General features: G+C 41.8%; 1 protein-coding gene across 1 annotated transcript in view; it reads right to left on the reverse strand.

Moving 5' to 3' along the window:
- XRN1 (5'-3' exoribonuclease 1) overlaps positions 1-21,651 on the reverse strand; it is a 53,945-nt gene that overhangs the window by 17,006 nt on the left and 15,288 nt on the right. Inside the window, exons 16-28 of the mRNA XM_079977539.1 lie at positions 21,245-21,414; positions 20,641-20,761; positions 20,441-20,539; positions 19,896-19,999; positions 19,140-19,271; positions 17,862-18,024; positions 17,175-17,288; positions 16,650-16,748; positions 14,998-15,113; positions 13,369-13,515; positions 12,355-12,444; positions 5,676-5,811; positions 4,985-5,041 (exon numbers count right to left, since the gene is read on the reverse strand). Coding sequence (XP_079833665.1) covers positions 4,985-5,041; positions 5,676-5,811; positions 12,355-12,444; positions 13,369-13,515; positions 14,998-15,113; positions 16,650-16,748; positions 17,175-17,288; positions 17,862-18,024; positions 19,140-19,271; positions 19,896-19,999; positions 20,441-20,539; positions 20,641-20,761; positions 21,245-21,414 — 1,548 coding nt within the window. The remainder of the gene's footprint in view (positions 1-4,984; positions 5,042-5,675; positions 5,812-12,354; positions 12,445-13,368; positions 13,516-14,997; positions 15,114-16,649; positions 16,749-17,174; positions 17,289-17,861; positions 18,025-19,139; positions 19,272-19,895; positions 20,000-20,440; positions 20,540-20,640; positions 20,762-21,244; positions 21,415-21,651) is intronic.

Here is a 21,651-nt window from a genome sequence, read left to right on the forward strand (position 1 = left end):
CCCCCCGCAGCTTGGTCAGACTCATGCTGGTAACCTCGAAAACACTATCCAACCATCTCGTCCTCTGTCGCCCCCTTCTCCTTGTGCCCTCCATCTTTCCCAACATCAGGGTCTTCTCCAGGGAGTCTTCTCTTCTCATGAGGTGGCCAAAGTACTGGAGCCTCAGCTTCACAATCTGTCCTTCCAGTGAGCACTCAGGGCTGATTTCCTTCAGAATGGAGAGGTTTGATCTTCTTGCAGTCCATGGGACTCTCAAGAGTCTCCTCCAGCACCATAATTCAAAAGCATCAATTCTTCGGCGATCAGCCTTCTTTATGGTCCAGCTCTCACTTCCATACATCACTACTGGGAAAACCATAGCTTTAACTATACGGACCTTTGTTGGCAAGGTGATGTCTCTACTTCTCAAGATGCTGTCTAGGCCTGTCATTGCCCTTCTCCCAAGAAGCAGGCGTCTTTTAATTTCGTGGCTGCTGTCACCATCTGCAGTGATCATGGAGCCCAAGAAAGTAAAATCTCTCACTGCCTCCATTTCTTCCCCTTCTATTTGCCAGGAGGTGATGGGACCAGTAGCCATGATCTTCGTTTTTTTGATGTTGAGCTTCAGACCATATTTTGCACTCTCCTCTTTCACCCTCAATAAAAGGTTCTTTAATTCCTCCTCACTTTCTGCCATCAAGGTTGTGTCATCTGCATATCTGAGGTTGTTGATATTTCTTCCGGCAATCTTAATTCCGGCTAGGGATTCATCCAGCCCAGCCTTTCGCATGATGAATTCTGCATATAAGTTAAATAAGCAGGGAGACAAAATGCAGCCTTGTCGTACTCCTTTCCCAATTTGGAACCAGTCAGTTGTTCCATATCCAGTTCTAACTGTAGCTTCTTGTCCCACATAGAGATTTCTCAGGAGACAGATGAGGTGATCAGGCACTCCCATTTCTTTAAGAACTTGCCATAGTTTGCCATGGTCGACACAGTCAAAGGCTTTTGCATAGTCAATGAAGCAGAAGTAAATGTCTTTCTGGAACTCTCTAGCTTTCTCCATAATCCAGCGCATGTTTGCAATTTGGTCTCTGGTTCCTCTGCCTCTTCTAAATCCAGCTTGCACTTCTGGGAGTTCTCGGTCCACATACTGCTTGAGCCTTCCTTGTAGAATTTTAAGCATAACCTTGCTAGCATGAGAAATTAGTGCAATTGTGCGATAGTTGGAGCATTCTTTGGCACTGCCCTTCTTTGGGATTGGGATGTAGACTGATCTTCTCCAATCTTCTGGCCACTGCTGAGTTTTCCAAACTTGCTGGCATATTGAGTGTAGCACCTTAACAGCATCATCTTTTAAAATTTTAAATAGTTCAGCTGGAATACCATCACTTCCACTGGCCTTGTTATTTGCAGTGCTTTCTAAGGCCCATTTGACTTCACTCTCCAGGATGTCTGGCTCAAGGTCAGCAACCACACTACCTGGGGTATATGAGACATCCGTTTCTTTCTGGTATAATTCCTCTGTGTATTCTTGCCACCTCTTCTTGATGTCTTCTGCTTCTGTTAGGTCCTTTCCACTTTTGTCCTTTATTATGGAAATCTTTGTACGAAATGTTCCTTTCATATCTCCAATTTTCTTGAACAGATTTCTGGTTCTTCCCATTCTATTGCTTTCCTCTATTTCTTTGCATTGCTTGTTTAAGAAGGTCTTCTTGTCTCTCCTTGCTATTCTTTGGAAATCTGCATTCAATTTCCTGTATGTTTCACGATCTCCCTTGCATTTTGCTTGCCTTCTCTCCCCCGCTATTTGTAAGGCCTCATTGGACAGCCACTTTGCTTTCTTGCATTTCCTTTTCATTGGGATGGTTTTCGTTGCTGCCTCCTGTATAATGTTACGAGCCTCCATCCATAGTTCTTCAGGCACTCTGTCCACCAAATCTAAATCCTTAAACCTGTTCCTCACTTCCACTGTGTATTCATAAGGGATTTGACTTAGATTGTATCTTACCGGCCCAGTGGTTTTTCCTACTTTCTTCAGTTTAAGCTTGAATTTTGCTATAAGAAGCTGATGATCTGAGCCACAGTCAGCTCCAGGTCTTGTTTTTGCTGACTGTATAGAGCTTCTCCATCTTTGGCTGCAGAGAATATAATCAATCTGATTTCGATGCTGCCCATCTGGTGATGTCCATGTGTAGAGTCGTCTCTTGTGTTGTTGGAAAAGCGTGTTTGTGATGACCAGCTTGTTCTCTTGACAGAACTCTATTAGCCTTTGCCCTGCTTCGTTTTGATCTCCAAGGCCAAACTTGCCAGTTGTTCCTTTTATCTCTTGACTCCCTACTTTAGCATTCCAATCCCCTATAATGAGAAGAACATCCTTCTTTGGTGTCACTTCTATAAGGTGTTGTAAGTCTTCATAGAATTGGTCAATTTCAGTTTCTTCAGCACCAGTAGTTGGTGCATAAACTTGGATTACTGTGATGTTAAAAGGTCTGCCTTGGATTCGTATCGAGATCATTCTATCATTTTTGAGATTGCATCCCAGTACAGCTTTTGCCACTCTTTTGTTGACTATGAGGGCCACTCCATTTCTTTTACGGGTTTCTTGCCCACAGGAGTAGATATGATGGTCATCCGAACTGAATTCACCCATTCCCGTCCATTTTAGTTCACTGATGCCCAGGATGTCAATATTTATTCTTGCCATCTCATTTTTGACCACCTCCAACTTACCCATGTTCATGGTTCTTACATTCCAGGTTCCTATGCAATATTTTTCTTTACAGCATTGGACTTTCCTTTCGCTTCCAGGCATATCCGCAACTGAGCGTCCTTTCGGCTTTGGCCCAGCCGCTTCATCAGCTCTGGATCTACTTGTACTTGCCCTCCGCTCTTCCCCAGTAGCATGTTGGACGCCTTCCGACCTGAGGGGCTCATCTTCCAGCGTCATAACTTTTATATGCCTGTTGTCTTTGTCCATGGAGTTTTCTTGGCAGGGATACTGGAGTGGCTTGCCGGTTCCTCCTCCAGGTGGATCACGTTTGGTCAAAACTCTCCACTATGACCTGTTCATCTTGGGTTCCCTGCTTGGCATAGTTCATAGCTTCTCTGAGTTCTTCAAGCCCCTTCGCCACGGCAAGGCAGTGATCCATGAAGCTTTACTCAAAAGAGCTGCTGAAAGTGGCTGATGCCCTGGTGGAGTGTGTTGGGTGGAGTAGGCAAGTTTTGGGTTTTGTGGGCTAGGAGAAAGAAACAATGGGACTTCCCTTGGATCGCTATGGTATTCTGTGTTGTAAACAAAAATTGCCCTTTTCCCTTATGGGGTATCCAAGAGCCCATATAGAGTCCTTACATAGGTTCCCTATTGGTAGGAGAAAATAACAGAGGCCAACCAGAGAATATTGAGAAGCAAAGCAGCTAGTAAGCTTGATCTTTATTGATCTGTTGCAACAGGGTGCTCCCCTCACCCGCAGGAGAGGAGGAGAGCTCAGAAAAATAGTGTGCAAGGCCTTATAAAGACTTGAAATTCCCATCCTGTAGATCAAGACCACCCCCAGAAACATCATACATACACACATAAAAAACTGTCTAAAACAGAACATTTGCACGTTGTTTTTCTCCTGTCGCTGTTTATCTCCTGTCTGGCAGGTTACTTGATTGGATTTCCTGGGTAGCCTGGCCATTCTTTTGTAGTGATAAATACTTAGTTCCTGGGCCAGGTCACAGGCTCACACCTTATTCAAACACAGACATACGCTTAAGACAGGATTTGTGAAGGAAAAGACAATGGGGAGGCTTTTCCACTTTGACCTTGCAGAGAAAACATTTGGTCCGTTTAGGAATCAAAATGGTTCCAGATTGGTCTTCCTGTGCTGATCTATGTATGTGCGTTATGAACATTACCATATATCTAAGACCATAAAATTCCTATCACAGCTGCACCAATGAGGGACTTCCAGAACAAGTGTCCCCTCTCTTTGTATTTTATTGAGGACTCTGGAGATCAAGAAAGTGAAGGAGGAGGCACAGAGCAGGCTGTTGGAAGGTTGAGTATATTCATGCCCTCTACCCAGTAGGAACGAAACCTGAGAAAAGAACTGGCCAACAACAGAGGTGACTTATGGTTTGTTTGGGATATGAATAGCTCTAAGGAAAAGGGTGCTGAAGCTTTCATGAATGATGGTCTGGAGAAGGTTCCACACTCCTGAGTCCACTACATGCCTGCTGAGGAAGTTCACCTGTATATGCTGGGCAGAAATGGAAAGGAGCCAGGAGGAGGAGAAGGGAGTAAATATAGACACAAGAAAAAGGCTTTTATTTTGAATAAGAAAAAGGAGAAGCAATGAAGTTTAGAGGAGAAGGCTAAGCTACTGCAGGAGACAAAACAGAGGTTGAAAGGGGTGGGGGGAATCAGGTGACAAGAACAATGAACAGCTCTGCCTGAGCAAACATAAGGAATGAAACAGGAAAAACCAGCAGGACTGAGATAGACATCAAATGCTGTTCACACGATTCCTTAGCTTTCTTGGTGGGAGGAGGAGTTAACCCATTGATAATGAGTTCATGTCAAATGGAGAAATAAGAAGCATTATGTGTGTAATATTATTGTGTTTATAAATGGGTAACAGTGCAAGATTAAAAAGTCAGCACTATCTGAATCCTGACTATTACTTGGTGTGAAGGAATATCTGAACAAGATAATGCAAGCTTGTGTGAAGTTTTCTCTTTCTTTCTTTCTTTCTTTCTTTCTTTCTTTCTTATTTATTTACACTGTTTAATTGTTAAAAAACCCCTCCTCAAAGCAGTCTGTGTACAGTATGTCTAAATGAATATCAAATTAGCATAGATAGAACACCAAACTCTGTTGGTCATGAAGTCATTGTTGCAATTTTAATTAAATAATTCAGGAGGGCACCATATTTCCCTATGAGCAAGACAGAATTTCTGTTAAGACTTTCTCTTACAAGAACAGTATCCTTCCATTCACAAAATAACCCAAACTTACCCTGAATAACAAGTGAGGTTTCACCGTCACACGCACTTTCTTATTGCTTTTCCTTTGCTAAAGGGGGAAAACAAGAAACTGAATACTCAGAACAAAGTTTGGATTATGCTTGCTTTTCAACATTTTTCTTTCGCTCAAAGTAGCTGAATCATCGCTCTTTCTACATAACACCTTTCTTTCAACTACTCGTGTCTAGTGAACAAAGCTCTCTACCAAAACAGTCTATTATGCTGATAAGTACTTATGCTATATCAGCATAATCAGGGACACTGAACTTGGGAGAGTGTGGTGTTTTTTTTACAGTGCTTGAAAATAATGATTTTATACATAAGTGAATTTGAAGGAATATAATGTAATGGGGCAAATCAGAACTGCTGTTTCAGAAGTCTTCAAAACCCCACTTGCTGCGTAATAGATATCCAAGCAAGTCGTGCTCGGAGGAGGGCCCACTGAAATCAGTGTGCTTAACTCAACTGATTTCAATGGGTCTAGCCAGAGTATGACTAGCACTGGGTATCACCTGAACTTTCTAGACTGAAATCTTTATACAAGCTCAAACTATCATGCCAGTTAAATACATTTTTTCTAATTGGAAGTCAATCAGTTCTAATCCAAATTTATAATCCCATTCCTATATATTGTGATTACAAGACATATGTTAAGTTCCTCAGACTTAAAATAAGAACAGTACCTTGCACTTTTCTACTTCTTCTTCGATCTTTTCGACAATAGCCATATCCAAAATTTGCAAATCACAAGAGGAACGAGAGAGTGCACTGACAGGATGAGCCTTTAGCCACGCAATGATTTCTTGAACCTTCTCAGCACTACATTAAAAAATTATTCCATATCAAAAAACATTGCCAATAGATAGATAAACTTTATTCACATTAGCCAACAACCATAGCAACATAAAACAAGCAATATATACAAATAAAATATATACAAATAAAAAAGACAGCAATGGGCAATCAAATGACCAAGATTATTGTTCAGATAATCCTTAATCTCATTGCAACCTCAATAGACCTAGCACCCTTGCTGTTGTCTGATCATCTTGTCTGATCATTTAGATCTGATAAAAGAAAGAACAATGTGGCCTCAGATGGGGCGAAAAACTAATTGCTTTAAAAAATTTGGTGAATCAGCAATTATTGGCTGACCACATAGAGCCTTCTGTAAACCCCTTTAATACCCCTGTCTTTGTCATACGAAAGAAAAGCGGAAATTGGAGATTTCTCCAAGACCTCCGGAAAATAAACCAGATCCTTGAACCTATGGGGCCTTTGCAGTGCGGTCTGCCTAATCCAAATGCGATTCCACATTCTTATCAATTGGCTATAATAGATTTGCAAGATTGCTTCTTCTCCATTCCCCTACAGGAGAAGGATCATAATTTTTTCGCCTTTACTGTTCCTGTATTAAATAATAGCCAGCCAACAGAAAGATTTCAATGGAAGGTTCTGCCTCAAGGAATGTTGAACTCCCCTACCATGTGCCAATATTATGTGAATCAAGCCCTCCAGCCCTTTCGCCTTCGGTATCCACACCTTCTGATTTACCATTATACGGATGACGTGCTTATTAGCGGGCCAAGCCTCCCCCCTCAATGGAAACAGGATTTGATAACTTGTTTATCACTTTATGGTTTGAATATTGCCCCAGAGAAAGTCCAGGAATCTTCTCCCTTTCATTATTTGGGGCACAAAATGATAGCTAGCTATTCCATTCCTATAGTCCCCGAATTACACATCCCAAAAACAATGAAATATGTCCAGCTGCAGCAATTGCTGGGCAACATCAATTGGATAAGACCCTATTTTAAAATCCCTCTTGAAGTTTTACGGCCGCTTTTTTCAGCCTTAAAAGGCCACCATTCTCCTGGTACAAAAATTACCTTGACCTCTTCTCAACAGCAGACTGTTGCCCAGTTAAAGGAACTTATGCATCTCCACTGGGTTGATCGAGCAATCCTTAATGTTTCGCCCGATGTAGTCATAATGACAGATTCTGTCCAACCCTTTGCAGCCATTATTCAGTTAGGCCCATCAAAAGTCCATATAATTGAATGGCTGTATTTACATCATACGCCAAAGAACACGGTAACTCCTTTGGTGGATCTCCTTGCTCAGCTCATCAGCAAGGGACGCCGTCGCTGCAAAAGCCTCTTTGGCGTTGATTGCAACCAAATAATTGTGCCCATGCCCCTAGAACAATGGGAAACTGCTCTCTCCAATAGTATGGATTTGCAGTGTGCTTTAGCTGAATTTGTCGGCCAAGTAGGTTGCCATATCCCAGCCGACCCTCGCCTGCAAATGAGCAAACAAATTTCCCTGTCCTTTTCTTCCATATTATCTCCTGTCCCTTTGGATGCCCCTACTGTCTTCACTGACGGAGCCCCCTCCAGGGGGGTAGTTGCGTGGCAACAGAATGGGGAATGGCACAGCCTTTACACTCTTCCACAAAAGTCTGCCCAGCGTTCTGAGTTAGCAGCAGCTGTCAAAGCCTTGCACCACTTATCCAAACAACCATTTAATTTGATTGTGGACAGTCTTTATGTCGCGAATGTCATAACCCGCCTACAAGGCAGTTATGTAAGTCCTTTATTGGATGACAACTTATTGAGCCTTTTTTTGTCTTTACAATTGCTTCTTTCCAATCGATCCCATCCACTTTTTGTGGTACATATTCGCTCTCACCAACCTTTCCCAGGTTTCCTCACTGATGGTAATGCAAAAGCAGACTCTTTGCTCAGGGTTTTGCCTGTCTCCCCCATTGAAAGTCATGCTTTCCATCATCAAAATGCGAAAGCTTTAAGCCGCCAATTCCAAATTCCGTTGGAAGTGGCTCGTGCAATTATCCAACAATGTCCTCAATGTTCTAATCAGATTGGCCACCCCAGCCCCGGTGTCAATCCCCGTGGGCTGGAGGCCAACCAGCTGTGGCAAATGGATGTAACTCACTTTGCCCCCTTTTCACCTTGGAAGTTTTTACATGTCTGCATTGACACATTCTCAGGCTATATTTGGGCCACCCCTCAAAGGGGTGAGCAAGTTAAGCATGTTTGCAATCATCTTGTTCGTACTATGTCAGTCATGGGCAAGCCCCATTCTTTAAAAACTGACAATGCCCCAGCGTATTGTGCAAAAAGCTTTGCTCAATTTTGTGAGACTTGGAATATTCACCATTTATTTGGCATCCCTTATAATTCTCAAGGCCAAGCCATTGTTGAACGTGCTAACCGCACTTTAAAAACTGCTTTAATCCGGCAGGAAAAGAAGGCCGGAGTCCCAGCCTCGCTTTCCGAAAAAGAAGCCTGGTTGGCCAGCGTTCTTTTTACTCTCCACCATTTGAATCTTTCCATACAGGATCATCAATCTTACACTCGCCTCCAGAAGCATTTTCAGCAGACAGAGATACTCCCAGCCCCACTGGTCCGCTATAAAATATTACCCTCCAATGAATGGAGTGAACCAGTGAAATTGATTACGTGGGGAAAGGGTTATGCTGCAGTTTCTACTCCACAGGGTGCTCGCTGGGTTCCCGCTTGCTGCGTCCGCCTCCATCATGGCTTGGCAACAGGCTCTACAGAATCCAATACCGCAGTTCGACGGTCAGCTGCAGATCACCCAGGATGCGACGCCCGGTCCCCCCAGGATTCGCAAGCGGGGAAATCGTAATGGACCAGTGACGTGGGGCCAAATAAAATCACTCTCACTTCAAGCTGAACAGTTCCGAAGGGAACAGCAGTTGGAAGCAAACCCTGCTAATTTGCTCTTGTGTCTCATATCATGTCTTAACATGAATTCCATGATAGTGCTCATTTTCAGTGTTTTGTTTTTGCCCCTTTCTGCCTCTGCTCTTAACAGCGGCGATTCCACACCAATAAATGTGTGGGAATCTTTTGCAAAAACCCTTAATGTTTCTTCTTTCTGCCTCACCCAGCAGGTATCCGTCGGTGAAATCCTTGGTTCTTGCCTTATCCCTGTTTGTCATGATCCCTTTGATATACAAAATGACACCTGGTGGTTCTCATCCCTACCCCAAAATGATTCTCTCCGCACCCTTGGTTATGACGGTTACCAACTCTGGGGTAACCAAGTGCGCCGACGCCCATCTTTGGCCATTGATTTATCAACCCCATACGTGGCATCTTATAATATTACTTGTGCCCGTATGGTGAACTGTACAGAAGCCAACTGTGTGCAAATGGGCGATGCTAATTTCAATTGCTCTGATTATGTAAATATTTCATATATATATAAATACACAGAGCTGCCTGACGGCTGGTTCTGGTCGTGTCCAGGCTTCACGTTTAATTATATTCCTGCAAACATTAGCCATGGCACACCCTGTTGTTTAAGTCGTTTGTCCATCATTTTACCCAAAAAGCATCATTTATCCCGATCTCGATAGTGACGCGCTATAGAATTGAATAACGATTGCGATGATTCTGTCTCTCTCCCTAGCAGATCCGAATATATTTCTTTAGCTGTCTCTCTCTTAGGAGTCCCTGGACTGGCCGTACGGAATAGCAGGAATATTAACTCTTTAGCTTGCTCCGCAGCAAAAGCTTTGAATTTTACATCACAAGCTCTTCATCTTTTGAATAAAGAGCAGAGTGAACTCCGGCATGGCCTCCTGCAGAATCGCGCTGCTGTCGATTATCTATTGATGCTCCATCATTACGGATGCGAACAAGTGGAAAACATGTGCTGCTTTAATATCACTGACAATTCTAAGGCCATCCAAAAACAAATCTCTCATTTGCAAAATCTCACACATCACATCAAACAGGATGTTGGTTTTCCTGCTTTCTGGGATTCTTTCACTCAGTGGCTTACCGCTTGGTTGCCAAACCTACTTGGCTTCGTAATCTCTTTCAATATGCTATCGTCATAATTTGCATGTTGATTTTATTATGCTGCTTCCTCCAATGCATTCCTGGCCTCATAAGTCTTTTCTCCCGGTTTCTCTCTCCCCCTCAGCCACCCAATAAAATTCTTGCTGCTTATTTTGCAAAATGGCAACACCAACAGTAAACCAAAGGGGAGATATGGGCAGATTTATTTCGAGCATGCGTTGGCAAACCACGTATCTCGTAGTATTTTTCGCCCCATCCTCCCTGGCGAACTTATTTTGGGCATTCGCTGGCACACCACTAATCCCGAAATATTTTTGCCTTATTTACCTAGAACGCCTCGCAAAAAAGAAAAGAAAGGGGGAGATAAAGGGAAGTTTTCTTTCTGCACATATGTTTTCCCTCTGCACATAACTGTTGCATTATGGGGAAGCATTGCTTCTTCTCTCTTGCATTCTGGGAACTCTCGCTTATAATCTTTTCTCTGTTTCTGCACATACTGTACGAACCTGCTCCAAATACCAAGACATTCCCTCATCGCTCAGTTCACCTTAAGTTCATGGTGACTTGTACTCCATGCATAGCTGACCACATCTATAGAACTTGATTATTATATTCTTTCATGTTATGATCAATCATTAGTAATTGTTCATGTTATATTAATCTTTAGTTATAATTAATTAGGAGGTTTCATGCTTGTCTAGTCCCAACCTCGTTTCCCAGCCTTTAATCTACCGGTGATTAATGTTCACATGTAATTCCCACCCCTCACATGTAATTCCCGCCTTGCATTTGCATTAACCAATAGGCAATGAGTTTCTTTGTGTTTGTATCAACCAATCAGCCACAAGTACACCTGTGGCAATGTTTGTAATATTCAATAAAAGAAAGTTCCCGGGACTTCCCCGGCAGACGCCTCTCGTGACACCCACCACTCGTCTCCCGTGATTTTCATTCCTACATGGGATGGTAAGTAAGAGTGGGGTAATGATCTCATGATCACTGCAGATGGTGATAGCAGCCACGAAATTAAAAGACGCCTGCTTCTTGGGAGAAAAGCAATGACAAACCTAGGCAGCATCTTAAAAAGCAGAGACATCACCTTGCCAACAAAGGTCCGTATAGTTAAAGCTATGGTTTTCCCAGTAGTGATGTATGGAAGTGAGAGCTGGACGAGAAAGAAGGCTGATCGCCGAAGAATTGATGCTTTTGAATTATGGTGCTGGAGGTGACTCTTGAGAGTCCCATGGACTGCAAGAAGATCAAACCTATCCATTCTGAAGGAAATCAGCCCTGAGTGCTCACTGGAAGGACAGATCCTGAAGCTGAGGCTCCAATACTTTGGCCACCTCATGAGAAGAGAAGACTCCCTGGAAAAGACCCTAATGTTGGGAAAGATGGAGGGCACAAGGAGAAGGGGACGACAGAGGATGAGATGGTTGGAAAGTGTTCTTGAAGCTACCAACATGAGTTTGACTAAACTGCAGGAGGCAGTGGAAGACAGAAGTGCCTGGCGTGCTCTGGTCCATGGGGTCACGAAGAGTCGGACACGACTAAACGACTAAACAACAACAACAACAATGTTCTCATTCCTCAGATCTTTATAAAGGGGACAGGACAGGAGAACATGAGCCACTGTTTCCAGATTGCCATCTCCACAGGGGCAGAGTCGTTTCTCAGTTGGAATCTTTTGGTATCTGCCCTCAAGTATGGCAGAGGGGACATTGCCAATAATTTAACTCAAACGTTAAATCAGCTATAAAAGTTCAACAAACCACCCACTCATATACTATTACGATTTACATATAGTTCAAATGAGCTTCAGCAAGCTACTGAAACTGCAATCCTAACCCCACTTGCCTGAAGTAAACTCTTCTATTATTATTTAGTCACTTTCCTTATAATAATGACCAAAAGCAACCATATAAAGACTAAAAACCAATTGCAACAAACAAAACAACTTAACAAACATATCTGTAAAAATAAAAGACAGGTCTTGAAGATCCTGAATTCAATAGGACATATTTCTAAGTAGATGTGGTTAGAATTGTGCTGTAAGGGATTTAAGACTTGACTTTACAAAGGTATGTACTTTAATGAAAAAACATCAGGTCTAGTGTATATTTCCAGCAGAATCACAAAAAACTGTGGAAAACTAAACAATAACTCTTATTTGCTAGAGATATTCATTTCTTACTACTGCTATTACTCCTTACAAATAAATAAAACATAAGTAAGCAGGTTTATTTCAGGATGTAGCCACTCAGTGTATATTATAAAGTTGGTTGGCTGTAGTATTAGTTGGTTATATTATTAGAGGATGGGCTTGTCCAAATGGTTAAAGCTAATTGTTGGAAGAGCACTAGGAATCATGCTTTGATACCAGCTATCACAAATTCAACAACTAAGTTTGAAGAATTGATCCGAGGTGCAGAACTGAACTCAACAAGGCTCATTTTTACAACCCTATAGCTACCCTAATAATGCTTTAAAGGTATGAGCTGCTTACCCATTCTCTTCTTCACCTGGCCAAATGTCATCTTCGTAGAATATGTCCTCTTGACCATTTTTGGCTAGGTAACTAAAAAGTTCTGGGGCCCTAGGAAAATGCAAATATATCATTCTGAGCAGATTTTGTATACATCTCTATATAAATTCCATAAAACAGTACCTTGCCGGTTGAGCATGCTGCGACAAACTTATCTCTCTACTATATCTGCACTTGTCTGTTGTGACACTGGAGACAAAAGTGCATGCACACACTCAAGTTAACACATGGTGAGGGGAGCCTGAAAAGTGCTGAATAAGCAAGCAGGCTGGCAGAGCGAGGGAGTGAGCAGCGGGGGCACTAGACAAGCCTTCTTGTGCTCCCCATCGTCACCACTGGTGGTGGGGATTTATCCACTTTATCAACCTCACTCACCTATGCCTCCCTCCCAGTCAAGAAAAGGAAGCCTGAATTCTGAACTGTTTTCCTTCTCTTGGCTGAGAATGGCTCATTCCTGAGATGCCTTTGTTAAATTAAGTCATGCTTCCTGGTACATGCAAACCAGGCAACAGACATTTATGCATTTCGCCCATGTGCAAGACATCTCAAACGTGAGGAAGTGAAGGTAAATATGAGTGGCATACCTATGCGAAGCCAGAACTTTGTGGCAAATGCTGCAAAAATGACCCTGTTCCCATTGTCTGAATTACTGCTGCCCATGTCAGTTGTACAGTCGTACCTTGTAAGCCGAATGCCTTGGCACTTGTATGTTTTGGCTCCCGAACGCCGCAAACCCGGAAGTGAGTGTTCGAGTGTTCCGGTTTGTGAATGTTCTTTGGAACCTGAAAGTCCAGCACAGCTTCTGATTGGCTGCAGGAGTTTCCTGCAGCCAATCGGAAGCAGCGCCTTTGTTTCTGAATGTTTTGGAAGTCGAACGGACTTCCAGAACGGATTCTGTTTGACTTCTGAGGTACAACTGTGTTTGAACTGTTACGTGCAAGGCATATACAGTCTAAAGTGTAGTTTAATGCTTACCTTTCCAGATATTCAGCAAGGAGTTGCTCTACAGCTGAGGAATACATCCATTCGTTTCCAACTTTCTTGGTATAGCCAGGGACCTCTTCATTCTTTTTATTGAATTTTAAGTTCAATCCCACATTTGCTTTATGCTCTCCATGTGGACTGCAAAATCAAAAGTTGGAATGCTAGCTAAATTTTGTGAAGAAATACCAATATATTGCTGGCGCAATATATTCCTTACATAAATACTACTAATTAACCACTGAATGTAGAACCGGAGTTTTAACTCACTGAATCCTAGCAAAATTTTACAATGTAAAATAACAAGCATATGACCTAGCTTTAGAAGAAGTCTACAATATATTTAAACAAGTGATTACAGTTCACACATGGATCTGGTAAAAGTATAAACTTGTTTCAAAGTGAATTTCCTTCTGAGAAGATTTTGTGATTAAACAGGAATTCAGTCTCTTTTCAAGTTCCTTATTTGTCTTTTGGAATAATAAGAAATCCAAGAAATTAATGAATGTCCGAATCTAACTAATATCTGAGATAGGAGGGGGAAATACAATGTGCACAACTGTGCCAGAAAGAAGGCCAGTCAGGCAGAGCAATGATTTGCACTAAGTCCTGTCTTCACGTTTTTTGTCTTCCCCACATATAAACTCTTCTTGCATATATACTTATTCAGGATACAGTGGTACCTACGGTTACGAACTTAATTTGTTCCGGAGGTCCATTTTTAACCCGAAACCGTTCTTAACATGAGGCGCGCTTTCACTAATGGTGCCTCCCGCTGCCGCCGGTGTGCGACTTCTGCTCGCATCCCGGGGCAAAGTTCGCTACCAGGGGACCTTCTTCCGGGTTAGCGGAGCTCGTTACCCGAAGCGTTCGTAAGGAGGACGGTACGTAACCTGAGGTTCCACTGTACAGTGGTACCTTGGGTTACATACGCTTCAGGTTACATGCGCTTCAGGTTACAGACTCCGCTAACCCTGAAATATTACCTCGGGTTAAGAACTTTGCTTCAGGATGAGAACAAAAATCGTGCAGCGGCAGCAGGAGGCCCCATTAGCTAAAGTGGTGCTTCAGGTTAAGAACAGTTTCAGGTTAAGAACAGACCTCCAGAACGAATTAAGTTCTTAACCCGAGGTACCACTGTATATGGAATACAAACAAAGTAACTTCACCAGGTAACAGGTTTTTGTGGCCTTTGCTACAAACTAACAATCAATGGGGGACGCAGGTGGCGCTGTGGGTTAAAGCCTCAGCGCCTAGGACTTGCCGATCGAAAGGTCGGCGGTTCGAATCCCTGCGGCGGGGTGCGCTCCCGCTGCTCGGTCCCAGCGCCTGCCAACCTAGTAGTTCGAAAGCACCTCCGGGTGCAAGTAGATAAATAGGGACCGCTTACCAGCGGGAAGGTAAACGGCGTTTCCGTGTGCGGCTCTGGCTCGCCAGAGCAGCGATGTCATGCTGGCCACGTGACCCGGAAGTGTCTCCGGACAGCGCTGGCCCCTGGCCTCTTAAGTGAGATGGGCGCACAACCCCAGAGTCTGTCAAGACTGGCCCGTACGGGCAGGGGTACCTTTACCTTTACCTTTTTAACAATCAAACAATCAAAAGAAGTTTATACTCAGAGCTTACTTTCTCCGGGATCCTCTTCCAATAAAAATGCTTCCTGTAAATCTCGAAACAAGATAGCCACTCACTCCAAGACGACTGGCCAATACATATCCAGGATTGTACTTCACGGAATATTTCTGTAACAATATCAGTTGTATAGTGACAAGAAAGATCATTCTCTTTACAATCTTCCAGAGGACCAGCAGAAGCAAGCAGTCTTGCAGTCTCAAACCTTTCGTGGACTAGAGTCTGCTTCATACATCCAATGAAATGGATGAAATGTCCATGAAAATCCATGAAAACTCAACTCATAATAAATCTTAGTTTTCAATGTGTGTACGACTGCTTGCTGGCCTTAGAATCGGAAACTTTTCTGTTGGTCTCACTGAAGCTTTTAAGAGGAAGGCAGGGGAAGGAATGAAATACAAATGGCAGTCAGCTTCTGCCATGCTAATATGTTCTTTTAACATGACTTCTCACTCCTCCATGTATTGTAGGAAAAATGAATGGAGACATCTTCATAAGGTTTTCACCTGCTCAGGGACTTTCCTGCACTTCTATTTAGCTGCACTAAACTGGAAGGCCAGGGAGGCTAAATAAAAATCTGGCACAAATTTATATGAGTTAGCATCACTCCTTCACCTGTGAGAGTATTATCCATAGTAATAGGAATAAAATTATTTATTCATTCATTCATTCCCCGCCCATCTGGCTGGGTTTCCTCAGTCACTCTGGGCGGCTCCCAACAGCATATTAAAAACACAATAAAACATCAAACATTAAAAAATTCCCTAAAAAGAGCTGCATTCAAATGTCTTCTAAAAGTCAGATAGTTGTTTATTTCCTTGACATCTGATGGGAGGGCATTCCACAGAGCAGGCACTACTACCGAGAAGGCCCTCTGCCTGCTTGCCTGTAACCTCCCTTTTCATAGTAAAGGAACCGCCAGAAGGCCCTCGGAGCTGGACCTCAGTGTCCGGGTTGAAGGTGGGGGTGGAGTCCACTGAGGGCTTTAAAGGTCAGCACCAGCACTTAATTGTGCTTGGAAACGTACTGGGAGCCAATGTAGATCTTTCAGGACTGGTGTTATTTTCCCCAACACACATCTGCATTGCTCTGCTGAGCTACACTGTTTTCCCTTCATGAGTCTTCAAGGCAAGGCAAGTTTGTGTGTGTCTGCATAGTACCTATCAGAACATGGTCTCAACCCTGCTTGCGACATCTGAATGCTACTGCTAACACAAAACTGAAGTAATAAAGAGGCTGAGCACACTCACATAGTTTACACGGCTTTTGCCAATGCTACATGTGTCACACATTATAAAGTCAAAGCTTACATTCGCAAGAGTTCAAATTCTGGTTCTGAACCAGATTTTTCATGTAACTCTTGAATGAGATACATATTTAATTGTTCCTGTGTTACGAAACCTGCACTGAAAAACTATGGCCAAGAAACAAGGAAAGACTAAATTTGCTCAGTAAGGTTAGTTCCCCCTCAAACAGTAGCTTCCCATGTCACCTAAAAAGGGAAGTTTCAAAACTAGTTTGTGCTTTTTAAAAAATTCACTGGGCTTGTGCAAATACATACATATGCATATTGTTCAAATAGTACTTATAACAGTTAAGATGAAATCTACAGAGACATATCCACTGTTAAGAGAAATAACACTTACATGCTGATTCTGTATTAAGGCATCCAGCTGAGGTTCACATGGAATGTTGAAAACAACACGAATTCTGCCTTCCAAGATAACATCACATGAATCCTGAACCTTGAAGAGATATTAAAGAAACTATCTTAAATTTAAGTTCATTTCACAAACAGCAACCAGTGTCTTTCTCCCTCCTAAGAATCTGATGAGTATCTTAAATGAAAGCAACAGCAAAATAAAATTATCTACACTCATGCTGTTTAATGGATTTGTTGTTTAAAAACAAGTCTTACTGTTCTGTGCTCTGAGATCTTGCATTGAAGGACTGGAGCCAAATAATTTAAACAAAGAAGAAGAAAAGTTCCTTTACAAAGAGCGGAAAGGTTCAGGAAGGTGAAGAAATGGAAGTGATACAATAGCTCCTAAAACATCATTATTCCAATGTAGAGCTCAGTATTTTAAATTATGTAATAAAATAATGCAGAAGGAGTCCGACTTGATTTTTAAGAAAAGTCTTTTGGAAAAACATTTTCAGATAAAACTAACTTCTCCTGTGCAGCCATAATAAGGTGATCCCAGCATGAAGACTGTACATCCCAGAGGGAACAGGTCATCCAAAGTTTTGAGACTGGAGAAGCGGGAATCGAAGGCTTTTATATCCTGCATGAAAAATGAGGGGGGAAATCATGCTCTAATTAAATACTTACCATTAAAATCACAGACATGTCTACTCAGAAGTAAGTCTGAGATCAATGGAGCTTACTTTCAAGTAAGTGAGCATAAGACTGCAACCTACATTAACTATGTGTGGCAATACAGAACAGCCTACTCTAGTTTGCTTACTCCTCAAGAAAGATACTAATCCCATAAACATTTTGAAAATGTCTATACTTCATGTGAACCACTTCCCAATCCCAAGTTCTAAGCAGATATCCTATTATTACTAAGATATTATTGTATCCTAACTGTGCACTATGTCATTACACAAGACACAGATAACAAGAAAAATGAAATGTTGGAGAAATTTGTACAGCAGCCTTTAGCCACGTCTCTCAACTATACTGTGATAGGATTGTAGGCTATGGCAAGAATGAGGCAACAGGCCTGTAAATCTAAGTGCACATGTGTATCCTATCAAAAGTAAACTTATAAGCTTAGTATTTTGAATTTTACTGTAAACATTGTGGCCTCTTATCTCAATTCACTGATGAAAAACTCAACTGAGGAACTTACCCTGACAATTGTTTGGTATGCAAAAGGCAGAACTTGCTTGGACCACTGCTTCTCCAAATACACTTCACCACTTTGATTTAACTGGTATCTACGCCCAGTTAGCAATTGAGCATAAACAACTGCAGATGTTTCATTTATGATTACTCCTTTTCTTCTCTGGTAACTGGAAGAAAGGGGATATGGCAGAATGAATTTAAGGATGTATACAGCTCAGTCGGTACAGCATGAGACTCTTAGTCTCTGGGTCGTGGGTTTGAGTTCCACACTGGGTGAAAGATTTCCTGCATTGCAGGGGGTTGGACTAGAGTGAGAAACACTTTTCAGCCCAAGGGCTGCATTTCCTTTTGGGCAATCTTCAAGCAGCTGCATGTTAATGGTGGGCAGGACCAGAGTCAAAAGTGCGCTGAGCAAGAGATCTGACTCTTACGTTTGTACAGTATTTGTACAAACCCCTCCATCCAGAGGCATTATCACATTTCATGAACACAACCCTGCAAGGCAAAAGCACCCCAGAATGATGTGAAGCAGAGGCAGTGAAAGGTGTAGCCTGAATAGAGTATGTAGGACCAGAAAGGAGGCCTGGAGGGTTACACTTAGCCCCAAGGCCAGAGGTTCCCTACTCATGGGGAAATCTTCCTTGAAATTACTGTTCAAAGAGCTTATAGTACAAAACCATTAAATTAGCCTATAATCAGCTCTGGGTGGCATGACATCTTCTAAGGAAATGCAACAATCCCTGGTTAAACAACAAGCAGCAAGATTAACTATCACTATAAAGCTAAACAACTTTAGGTAGAAGTGTGCAATACAGAACCTTGCAAAGGATTATTTCAGTTGGCGAGACTCAGTATTAAACATCAATACATGAACCTTGAAGGTTGCAAGGGGAAAAAAAGAAACACAGATTTCTAGTGTCTCTGGCTCTCTTCACCGTAGAGCAGTTTTGGATGTGATATGGCAAAAAGAATGAAAAGACTGGAAACAGTGAGTCAAACAGAAGTGAAAACAAAGTTCATTAACTTTTCTATCTATCATGATTCCTCAAGGGCTGTCAGTTTTGAAGGTAACTTCTGAATGAAATAATTACATCCATTGATGTGAGTGTGGCAACCACCACACCATCAAGAGATACCTAAAAACTGAAAAATAGGTGTGGCCATCGGACTCACAATACATTTCTAAAGTGGCAGTCCACAAGAAGCAAGCTGTCCACCCTTAAAATGAACCAGTGTGTCAAAATATGCTGTCAAGCTACAAACGCGAGAGGCAGTGTCTTACTGTTCTGAAATTCCTTGGATTTCTTTCACCCAGATATTCTGTTCTTTATCTCGAACAAATGTTGCTTTGGTTGGTGGGGCAGCATTCCCCATATAGAGCTTCTGTGTTCCAGGAGGCTCCTCCAACTGAAACCTTAAAATAAATTTGCATTTCATATAAATAAAAGAAAATCTCGGTCCTAAGCATATTTATTTAGGACTAGGTCTTGCAGCAAATGAACTTAGGACAGCAAATCCACTTGGTACCAATAAATATGTTTCATTAAAGAAATGAAAAGTATGCTTGCTTTGCTTCCAGTACTGATGACCACTAGCCCTGTCTGATCCAGTTTGGCTCTTTTCCCATCAGCAAAGAGCAAAGAATGTGGACGATAAATGTTTTGCCCTTCCACAAAAACTGTTCAGTTTATCATAGTCCATTTATTCTGGATGTTTATATTCTGCCCTTTATCATAAGAAATCATAACAAACATAATTCATAAAAACCAACTCAATACATCCAAACAGAAACAAAACCGAAATTAATACAAGTATTCCACATCTGTCACATTAAAAATACCTTAAACTAAATTCAAAAATCCTGCGAGAAAAGGGACATTTTTCCCCAGGCTGGTCTATGTATGGTTTACATAGCTGTTTCAAAAAACAAAACAGCCATTGCTTCGAGACCTTGTCATATGAAAACTTGTTTACGAAGATGGACATCTGAAGATGCAAGTAAGTGACAAACTTTGCAAAGTACATGGGTCTTCCTTACTTAGTTTCACCATCTGATACAGCAATAGCTCTGGCTTCTTCCAAGTGAGGCCAGTTAACAAATATTGATTTCCCAAGCACCGAACTGGCTACATTTTCAGCATTCTGAGGAAGAAAAGCAGTTGGTTAACCTACTGAAAACTATTTCATAGCAAATCTGTAAGTACCACACATAACAAAGGCAGTAGCCTTGCTGTGCCCTGGGATCTACAGTTCCAAGTTTGTAAATCCTAGATAGCACCAAGGACCATAGGTACACACATTTTTGCTTCGGCCTTGATGTCAAAAGTGCACTTTTGGTCACCAGGCTCCTGTCACTTTCTCAAATAGTCTTGTGCCTCACCTTGTACTAAATATCTACAGGACAGTGTTAATGCAGGGTCTGGGATGTAGACAGATACACAAGTCCAGGGGAAGGCTAAGCTCACATATCTCACTAAACTATTGTTTATTGTGATATCCAAGCACAGCTATTGACAACAAAACTTGGACAGTCTCTAAAATAAGAGACTGTCAAAAACAAAGTTGAAAAAGCCAGACACTCACTAGTTCCTCTGAATCATCGGAAACCATTATTTCCAGTAGCATATTTTCTCCATGGCTGCTCTGTTGAAAAACTTGTACCCCACTTTTTTTCAGATAGAACTAGAATAGGGAAAGAAAGTCAAGATGTAAAATGAAAGCCTTCCACAGAATAAGTACCTAACAAAAACATGTCATTCTTAAATCAATCAAGCACCATTTACCTTATGATTAATGTGCTTCAGAGTAGGAAAGCCACAGAAATACAGCCTCTCCATATCCAATTTCGTTATTTTATTTTGGGCTATATCTACACGCCAGAGGTCCAGAGACATAGCTTTATGCCTAAGAAACAAGAGCACAACTTTCAACATACAGTTACTCTGAAAAACTGTCTCTGCACACAGAACTTAAGCTTTTTATTTTTTTTACAAATGTATATTTTGAAACACTGCCTTTCACAGTAAACAAAGGCTGAAAACAAGAATGTTGTTATGCTTACAACAGTCAGCCAGAATTAAAGGAAGACTATCAAATATATGCAGAAGAATCCATCTTTGGCCATTTAACTTTACTAATTGACATCTTCTCTGATTGTATGAGGGGACAAGGACAGCTTAAGAGCATTTCATTATGCATTTCTGTCAAATGACTTCTTAGTATTATCTATGGGCTACAGCCAAGAACCTACTTACTCAAACAAGTGTTTCTGAAACAAACGAGATTTTGAAACTAACTTCCAAACAAAGCTAATGCAAAGGGGCACTGCAGCAGCGATGCTCAGTAGATTGCACACTTTGAATTAAGGAATTACACCTGCAGTCTTACTTTGCATGGCATCTTTCTATGGAAGGGAACTTCTCTGGCCATGGAGATAGGTACTGGAACTCTGCGTCTTTATCATAGAAGTACATCAGGCATTCACTGTGCCTATTTCTTTGCTTTTCTTCTGTTGTCAAGAACTTGTTGCAGGATTCCATCGCTTCTAACAATCGTTTCTAAATAGAATATAACACTTAGTAAGCATTAGGCATATTGAAATGCAGAGACTGGGAGGAGGTTGGATCCAATCTAAATTAGTTAAACTTAGTGCCTAATGAAATCAATAGGACAAGTTCAATCCTAGTAAGTAGTGACTATAATTAAGGTTGTTAAGGAAAAAGCAGGAAGAGGGGTAAACAATTAAGCAAGAAATGAGGGCGTATGTGAAAGGAGCAACTATTTCCATTATCCAT

This window comes from Podarcis cretensis (assembly GCF_951804945.1).
Source record: "Podarcis cretensis genome assembly, chromosome: 5".
Lineage (NCBI taxonomy): Eukaryota > Metazoa > Chordata > Lepidosauria > Squamata > Lacertidae > Podarcis > Podarcis cretensis.